The sequence below is a fragment of the Musa acuminata genome, chromosome BXJ3-2 (genome assembly GCF_036884655.1).
Source record: "Musa acuminata AAA Group cultivar baxijiao chromosome BXJ3-2, Cavendish_Baxijiao_AAA, whole genome shotgun sequence".
Lineage (NCBI taxonomy): Eukaryota > Viridiplantae > Streptophyta > Magnoliopsida > Zingiberales > Musaceae > Musa > Musa acuminata.
This window is the reverse complement of record NC_088350.1, coordinates 10,307,311-10,317,179: the sequence shown is the minus strand read 5'-3', so window position 1 is coordinate 10,317,179 and position 9,869 is coordinate 10,307,311. Positions and strand designations below refer to the sequence as shown.

The 9,869-nt window shown below is 49.0% G+C and overlaps 1 protein-coding gene across 1 annotated transcript; it reads right to left on the bottom strand.

The window, feature by feature from the left end:
- Positions 1-8,271: 8,271 nt before the first annotated feature.
- LOC135630720 (uncharacterized) lies at positions 8,272-8,976 on the bottom strand. Its single transcript, XM_065137878.1, has one exon. The coding sequence runs from the start codon at positions 8,974-8,976 to the stop codon at positions 8,272-8,274; it is 705 nt and encodes a 234-aa protein (XP_064993950.1).
- Between the last annotated feature and the right edge of the window lie 893 nt (positions 8,977-9,869).

Genomic DNA, 9,869 nt, shown 5'->3' with positions numbered 1-9,869 from the left:
CTCTACACTGGTGAGACCAGAAAAAAAAAGGAAAGCAGAAAGGTCCCTTAAGAAGGGAAAGGGCAAGGGCAAAGAAGGTAAAGCAAAGGTTGCTAAGAAAGACCCAACAAAGGACAAAGGCCAGTGCTTCCACTGTGGTAAAGATGGGCATTGGAAGAGAAACTGCAAAGAGTACCTTGTAGAAAGGGCGAAACAAAAGCTTGATGAAGCTTCAGGTACATTCATGATCAGTCTCCATTTGTCAGACTCTTATGATAACACATGGGTATTGAATACCGGTAGTGCTTATCATATATGCAATTCGTTGCAGGTTCTGACAAGGCCTAGGAGACTAGAGAGAGACGAGATGGACCTCAAGATGGGTAATGGAGCAAAAGTTGCTGTATTAGCTGTTGGCGAGGTCGCCCTACATCTGCCTAGTGGAGCTTTTATTGCATTAGATGCATGTTATTTTGTTCCTTCTATTATCAAAAACATTATCTCCATTTCATGTTTAACAGTTAGTGGATATAAATTTGTTTTTGAGAACAATGGTTGTTCGATATTATTAGATGATAAGATCATCACGAAAGGAACATTGCATAATGGTTTATTTATGTTAGACACCACTCCACATATCATGAATGTAAATGTGTCCAAAAGGAAACGAGATGAGTTGAACAGTGCATACCTGTGGCATTGTAGGCTAGGTCACATCCATGAAAGAAGGATTCAAAAGTTGCTAAATGATGGATATCTAGATCCATTCGATTATATGTCTTATGCAACTTGTGAGCCTTGCATTCATGGAAAATTAACCAACTCTCCATTTAGTGGAACTGGAGAGAGAGCCACTGAGTTGTTGGAACTCATACATAGTGATGTATGTGGACCCATGTCAACTCATGCCATTGGAGGTTACTCCTACTTCATTACATTTACTGATGATTTCTCAAGGTATGGATATGTGTACTTAATGAAGTACAAGTCCGAGGCCTTTGAGAAATTCAGAGAGTACAAGAATGAGGTGGAGAACCAGACTGGAAAGAGTATCAAAACTCTTCGATCAGATCGAGGAGGTGAGTACTTAAGTACAGAGTTTACTCAGTTCCTCAAGGACCATGGGATATTATCCCAATGGACACCTCCTTACACACCTCAGCTCAATGGTGTCTCTGAAAGGAGAAATCGTACTTTATTAGATATGGTACGGTCCATGATGAGTTTCACTGACCTACCCATCTCATTCTGGGGATATGCCCTAGAAACCGCAGCTTACCTTCTGAACAGAGTTCCAACTAAGTCGGTAGTGTTTACACCATATGAGATATGGAAAGGGAAGAAGCCTGATCTTAAGGTTGTTAAGATTTGGGGCTGCCCAGCCCACGTTAAAAGACACAACCCCGATAAGTTAGAATCAAGGACAGAGCGATGCATATTTGTGGGATACCCCAAGGAAACTTGTGGGTATTACTTCTATCATCTCGAGGACCAAAAGGTCTTTGTAGCCAAGAGAGCAGTGTTCCTTGAGAAGGAACACATTCTTGGCGGAGACAGTGGGAGAATGATAGAGTTGAGCGAAGTTAGAGAACCAAGCTCAAGCACCACTCTACAGCCCGAGTCTGTTCAGGTACCTAATACACAAGTTTCAACTTTACGCAGGTCTGATAGAGTATCTCATCCTCCTGAGAGATATGTGGGACATATTAGAGGAGAGGATGCTGAGGATATTGATCCTCAGACCTACAAGGAGGCTATTATGAGTATAGACTCTGGGAAGTGGCAATAAGGCTTGGAACCTAGTTGATGCGCCCGAAGGTATTGTACCCATCGGTTGCAAATGGATCTTTAAGAAAAAGATCGGAGTAGATGGAAAGGTGGAGACCTATAAAGCAAGGCTAGTGGCTAAAGGGTATCGTTAAAGGCAAGGTGTTGACTACGACGAAACCTTCTCACCCGTATCAATGCTAAAATCCATCAGAATTCTATTGGCTATTGCAGCACACTATGATTATGAGATCTGGCAGATGGATGTGAAAACCGCATTCCTCAATGGGAACCTCGAGGAGGAGGTGTATATGATGCAACCTAAGGGATTCGTGTCCAAGAACTGCCCAGATAAAGTGTGTAGGTTGCTTAAATCCATTTATGGACTAAAGCAAGCTTTCCGAAGTTGGAATATAAGATTTGATGAGTCAATCAGATCTTATGACTTCGTTAAGAATGAAGATGAGCCTTGTGTGTATAGGAAGGTAAGTGGGAGCGCTATCACCTTTTTGGTGTTATATGTGGATGACATCCTCATCATTGGGAATGACGTAGGAATGCTATCCACAGTAAAGACTTGGTTATCTAGACACTTCTCCATAAAGGACTTAGGGGAAGCATCCTATATCTTGGGGATTATAATCTATAGAGATAGATCCAAGAGGATGCTTGGCTTGTCCCAGTCCAGGTACATAGAAACCATTGTCAAAAAGGTTTGACATGGAAAACTACCAGAAGAAAAGGTAAACATGAATATGATACCTTATGCCTCAACAATAGGGTCTATCATGTATGCCATGCTATGTACTAGGCCTGATATAGCGCATGCTCTGAGTGTCACGAGCAGGTATCAGGCGGATCCAGGCTTGGAGCACTGGAAAGCAGTAAAGTGTATCCTTAAGTACTTGAGAAGGACTAAGGATCTTTTACTAGTATATGGAGGAAATAGCCTTAAGGTTGAAGGCTTCACTGACTCAAGTTTTCAGTCTGATGTCGATGATAGCAAGTCGAATTCAGGGTATGTGTACACCTTGAATGGAGGAGCAGTGTGCTGAAAGAGTTCCAAGCAAGATACCATTGCTGACTCGACCACAGAGGTGGAGTACATTGCTGCATCGGATGCAGCAAAGGAGGGAGTCTGGGTGAAGAAATTCATCAGAGATTTGGGAGTTGATACAGATAGCGAAAAGTCGACTTCCTTATATTGCGACAACTACGGGGCGATTACTCAAATAAGGGAACCCGGGTCTCATCAGAAGTGTTCTGAGGAGGTTCCAACTTATCAGAGAGATCGTAACCCGAGGAGATGTAGTAGTGGAAAGAGTTCCATCCGAAGATAACATTGCAGATACACTGACAAAGCCGTTGTCTCAGATTGTCTTTGAGCGTCGCAGGAGTCTGATGGGGATCAGACATATAGGTGATTGGCTTTAGGTCAAGTGGGAGATTGCTAGTCATATGTGCCCAGCAAGCTAATCACGTGAGTGATGGCACGTGTGACTTGATACATAATCTTTTTGCTTATTATATTTTAGCGTATATCACTTTATAACAATTGCATATGTGCATATATATATTGTGATCTCCTTGGATTTGTGCAATGGGAATCGGATCGTGATGAGATCACGATAATGAGATCGATTCACCTTTAAACACATATCCTAAATAATCCCGGTCATAGGTTACTCGAGAAGGACATCGTGATAACCGGATAGACTGGTGTGCTGTATACCCGTCCATATGATGGATGCAGCTGGTCTCATAGCTGCTCGTGTAGGGACACTAGGGATACAGTACAAGTGCTCATTGGAGAATGAGTTCACTGATTGATCCGCTTACGGAATGCTGGATGGTTGATGATGCCTTATTGTCAAACAGCAATTCCGTAGTCCTAGTGGTGTATCTGGTCCTTAGACTTGAGACACCAAGGATGTCCTGTATGAGTGCTCCACTCTTTGATACCAGACTTATAGGTTTGGCTGTTCCCAGATCTAGTACAGCTGGTCATTGGGAGTGGTAGTCGACCTTACGAGGGCTATTGAGTGTCAATAGAGGATCATCCACTCTCGACGTCATGAGAGGAATAACCTATGTGTTCTTGCTCAGAAAAATCCCTGGCCAGGGTCATTCGGGTTGAGAGAGAAAGAGTTCTCCGGGAGAATCCGATTAGAGCGAGACTCGAGTAGAAACCGTATGGGTCTGACAACACCATGCTCGATATACGGTCTCTGGGATATTAGATGGATGAGGGATTATAAGTACACGGTAACTGAGGACAGACAGGTCCAATGGATTGGATTCCCCTGTATCGTCTGGGGACTACGGCGTAGTGGCCTAGTACGTCCGTAGTCGATGAGTCGAGTGAATTATTACAGAGATAATAATTCACTGAGTTAGAAGGAGTTCTGACAGGTATGACTCACGGCCAGCTCGATATTGGGCCTAGAGGGTCACACACATATGGTAGGCATTGCGATGAGTAGAGGTTCGGATATGAGATATCCAACGGAGCCCTTGTCTTATTGGATGCAGATCCAATACCCACTAGGGAAGGACCCATTAGGGTTTGACACGGGATCTCTATAAATAGGAGGGATTCACAGCCTCATAGGCTAGAGTCTTTGCTTGCCTTTCCTATTCTCCTCTCCCTCTCCACCTCAAAGTAGGCCTGGAGTTTTGAGGAGCGTCGTCGCAACCCTGCTGTGTGGATCACTGCTAGAGAGGAGGACGCTTGACCTCCTTCACCCTCTCCTAAGGATCTGCAAGGAAACAGGGATATACGATCTCCCTAGGTAACACAATCTCTATACGCAGTTTTGTGTTTTACGGATTTTTGCGCACCAATCTTCGCACGACGACGAACATTTTTTTGGGAATCGGGGATTTTTGTTTTCTTGTTCTTCCACTGCGCATATGATGTCGCCCCCCAATGATTTCCCAACAAGGTCCATCCCACATGATTCTCCCTCTAGAGAGCCGGGACTTATCCCTCCTGGATAACTATCCCATTGGAGCAACATCTCTCTTCGTTTCGGAGACCACCATCCCCTTGGACTACTCCGATCTGCTGAACAAACTGTGCATTGTTCTGCCTCCTGCAAACGCACTTGCTAGATTGCGACTCCCCGTCAATATAGCCCCCGCTGCACCCCTCAAGGCCTAGCAACATGCTGAACTCGTTGTACACTTCAGCCTCCTATGGACGTATCCTTCAAATGTCGAAGAGAAAGTTTCAATGCTCCATGGCACCGAGTTTCGGTCGCCTTGGGATGGCCACGAACATTCCATCGTCCGCATACAAGCCCATGCATGAGTACCAAATTCTTCGAGTTAGCAATTCCCCTCACCTCTGTGAGCTTTGCAGAACTCTTTTGGTCATTGAGCAACTAATTCCACCTTAGATGGTCTCATCTTTTTCCAAGCGCCTCGCTTGTCTTGAGCACCATCAAGTATAGTTGTCAACATTGAGCCGTAGCTCAAACTCAGCCATCCCAACCTTTGTGCGCTCCGTATTCTTCCAAACTTGTCTGTTCTCGTGGTGCCTCTTGCGCGAAGGGTTGGCCATTCCTCTAAATGCCAATCTCAGATGCCCACTCCTCCGAGCGACTCCTTTTCCCTACATCTCCATGCTCGTTTTCCCCCAAACGGTTGCACGTGAGCTGACTGCCCTCAACGCAGCCCCGCTAGGTCCCCCACGTTTGCATGCTAAGTGTTTCTATGAGTGCTTGTCCCGCTCTAATACCATCTGTCATGGACTTAGCTGGTTTTGCCAAAGTCGTGCGGCACCCTTGCGTGTCCGTCCGCAAAGGTCAGCCTCCCCGAAGTCTCCCATTGTCCCTTAGGACCAACAAAAGAAAGAACGGGTTAGAGAGAATGCCTCAATCGGGATCCACAAGCAAACATCTCTAAAAAACACTTCATAGACAATGCAAATTACAAACAGACTTTACAAGCTCTGAACAGTGGCACAACAAAGGGTAAAATGGTCTATTATAGATCGAAAATCTCTCACACGTGTCCACATGACACAACCTTTATTTACAAGCCTAAAGAGGCCACCAACCCAACTAAAATGGGACTATTAAGCCTTCGGCTGCCCCTCTACATGCTGTACAAGGCATGAACATGCTGAAAGACACGGACATACATAAGCATTACATCAAACATCCTGTTTCGAAGTTTGTCCGTGACACTCTAGCAAGCCAAATCGAGTCACGATGCTTTTCCAAACAAAATTCTCTACTTGCCGTTCCGTGATTGTCGCTAGCAGCTCGGCTTCGGTCCATTTGGTGAAGTAATCCACGCCCACGATGATGTATCGTCGTTGCCTCGAGGCCGGTGGAAAAGGGCCGAGGAGGTCCAATCCCCACTGAGCGAATGGCCATGCACAGTCGATGGGGGACAGGGGGATCGCCGGTTGCCTGGGCGTTCGGGTGTGCCATTGGCAGGGCCCGCATCGTTGCATGTAGATTCTAGCGTCTTGGGACATGGTGGGCCAGTAGTATCCTTGACGAAGGATTTTGTAGGCCAAGGTTCGAGCAGCAATATGCTCCCCGCAGATCCCCTCGTGGACCTCGACGAGGACTGCCTTTGCTTCGCTAGGCTCGAGGCATCGCAGTAGGGGCTGTGAGAAGGACCGTTTGTAGAGTCGCCCGTTCACCTTGGAATACCACGCTTGCGTTCGGCGAATGCGGCGCGCCGCGACTTCGTCATCGGGAAGGACCCCATTGCGTTTGAAGAGCAGCATCTCCTGTACCCACGTGGTGCACACTTCGGCCGGAGCTACAGACGAAACTGAGATGGTGCGGGATGGGAGATCTTCGACCCCGGGGTGGTTTCCGTGGTCCAGTCCTGATGCCATCTTTGCCAATTCGTCGGCTCGTTCATTTTGGTTCCTCGGCACCTTGGATAATGAGAAGTGAGAGAAGTTGGAGACTAGGCTTTTTACCTCTGCCAGGTACCTTGCCATGGTTGGTTCTCTGGCTTCGTACCCGCCGCTAAGCTGCTCGATGATGAGCTGCGATTCAGTGAAGACGCGGATGACGTCCACCTGCATTTCAAGGGCCAGCTTGAGTCCAGCCAGGAGCGCCTCGTATTCGGCTTCATTGTTGGTGGCCCGGAACCCGAAGCGGAGGGATCGTTCGAATGAGCGTCCGTCGGGGGCCGAGAGTACCAACCCCGCGCCAGCGCTACTGGAGGTAGCCGAGCCGTCCACGTGCAAGTCAGTGATTACCCGAGTTCTACCGACCACTTGAGGAGTCAACCTGCGACATCAAACTTAGACAAAACTTGCCGGAGCGGTTGGTCAGTGATTACCTCAATCGTGTGAGCCTGGAAGTAAGGGCGTAATTTTCGGGACGCCAGCACGAGCACCAAAGCGAGCTTTTCGAGCGGCAAATACCGCTCCTCGGGTCCGTTCAGGATGTGGCTGGCGTAATAGACCGGTAATTGCTCCCCGACAACTTCTTTGGTTAGGACGGAGTTGACCGCGTGCTGGGAGGCGGCCAAGTAAACGCTGAGCTTTTCCCCGAGAACGACCGAAGCAAGGCGGGGGAGGTTGGCCAAGTGCCGCTTGACTTGTCCGAAAGCCTCTTCACACTGCACCATCCACCGAAAGTCCTTGTGGTTTTTTAACGCCCGAAAGAAGGGGAGGCAATGATCACCGGACCGAGACATAAATCGGGATAAGGCAGCAAGCCGTCCGTTTAGTCACTGCAGGTCCTTGACTGTTCGAGGGGCCTGCATACTGATGACCGCCTGCACCTTTTTCGGATTCACGTCGATTCCTCTTTCATGCACGATGAATCCGAGGAACCTTCCCGACCCGACGCCGAAGGTGCACTTTGCCGGGTTTAGCCGCAGTCCATACTTCCGGAGTGCAGAGAATGTTTCGGCCAAGTCGGTCAGGTGGTTTGCCGCCATGCGACTTTTGACGATCATGTCGTCGACATAGACTTCGATGTTCCGCCCGATTTGAGTGGCGAACATTTTATTCACGGCCCTCTGGTAGGTGGCTCCTGCGTTCTTGAGCCCAAACGGCATGACTTTGTAGAAATACACCCCCAGGTCGGTGACGAAAGCCGTGTGTTCTTGGTCTTCAGGCGCCATTCTGATCTAGTTGTAGCCGGAGAAGGCATCCATGAACGACAGGCGGGCGTGCCCGGCTGTCGCGTCGACCAGCTGATCGATTCTTGGGAGGGGATAGCAATCTTTCGGGCATGCCTGATTGAGACTCGTATAGTCAACGCACATCCTCTAGTTCCCATTAGATTTTTTCACCAGCACTACATTAGATAGCCATCGCGGGTACTTGATTTGCTCGATGAAGCCAGCCGCTAATAGACGCTCCACTTCTTCACGAACAGCGAGCTGCCTATCGGGGGCTTGTCGTCGTGGTTTCTGTTTTACTGGCCAGGCGTCAGGTGATATATTTAGGTGATGCTGGGCGGTCTCAAGGTCGACGCCGATCATATCGGATGGCGACCGGGCGAAGACGTCGGCGTTCTCCTGTAAGAAACCGACGAGCTACTCTTGCTCCTGCCCGGGGAGTTCCGACCCAACCCGGACCGTCTGATTCGGGCGATCCTCCATCAGTGGCATGTCGCAGGTGGGCGTCATCGGCTCCGGGTGTGGCGTCGGCCGCTTCTCTTCTCTCGGATCTTCAAGAGGTTGGTCGGTCCTCGCCTTTTTGTGTAGCGAGACCGCCGTCAAGTAGCATCGTCGGGACTCTCGGGGGCTTCCCCAAACTTCGCCTGTCCCGGCGGGGGTAGGAAACTTCACCGTTTGATGATAGGTGGAGACTACAGCTCTGATTTTGTTGAGGGTGGGGTGGCCGAGGATGGCGTTGTAGGCAGCAGGAAGATCTACCACCAAGGTGGACATCACCGTCTTTGTTTGGGGTGGCGCTCCCAAGGTGAGGGGCAAGGTGACCATCCCCAATAGCGAGACAGAGTCGCCGGTGAACCCCGTGAGCACCGAGCAGATAGGCTTTAGGGATTCTTTTGTTAACCCCAACTTCTGGAAGGCGTCCAGATAGAGCACATCGGCCGAGCTTCCGGTGTCGATCATGATTCTCCTTACCTGGGCGTTAGCAATTCGAGCCATTATCACAAGCGCATTGTCGTGTTCCGGTGGCTTGATGTCCTCGGGAGGGAATGCGACCTTGGGGTCGGGACCACGTTGAGGAGTGTCGATCCTGGCGGAACGGGCGTATGCCTTTCTCCCCGACATATTGGTTTCCCTAGTCGCCGGTCCTCCGGTGATGACATCGATGTGGCACTCCACGGGGCCCTCCGGGAGAGGTGAGGACTCCCCGTTACGTCGGATGTACCGATTGAGGTGCCCCCCGCGGATGAGCTCCTCGATCTGACGCTTCAGTTCGCGGCAGTCTTTAGTGTCGTGCCTATTTTACCTGTGAAAGCTGCAATGCTTGGACTGGTCGGCGAGCTCTCGCGGGTTTTTCATCGGAACGGGAGCCCTGAGTAACCCCCTCTCCTTTATCTGGAGAAATATCTCCATTCGAGATGTGCCTAGGGGGGGCAGAGGAGGCCTCGGAGCGGGTAGGTCGGATTGGTCCATCCTGCGCCTAGTCGCGGTAGGCTGTTGCCCGCGAGCCGATTCCGGTCTAACCCTCGTGTGCTTTTCCTGCTTTTCGGCCATCCAAGCCTCAGCCGTGATGAACTGGTTCGCCAGCTGAAGCATCTCCGGTACCGCGGAGGGGGGTCTCTCAACGAGGGACCAGAAGAATTGGGAAGGTCTTAGTCCTATCATGAACGCCTGCATCAACAGAGAGGGGTGAGCATCGGATAATCCCCGGATCTACGTGGCAAAACGGTTTACAAAGTGGGAGAGGGACTCGTCCTCCCTTTGGTGTAGTCCGAGAAGCAAGGCAATGGATGGTTTCGATCGCGCGCTGGCTAGGAAGTGGAGCTCGAAGTCTCTAGTTAGCTGGTCGAATGAGGCGACGGTGTAACATCCCCCATTTTTTTAAAAATTTAGTAAAAGGTTTGTTTGTAAAAATAAGGATTATTTAATAATTATTTTATATTCAATGATATTATATTAAAAGTTTATGGCTAGGGACCTAAGAGTAAATATTAGAAGTTTGATATAATTTATGAAAG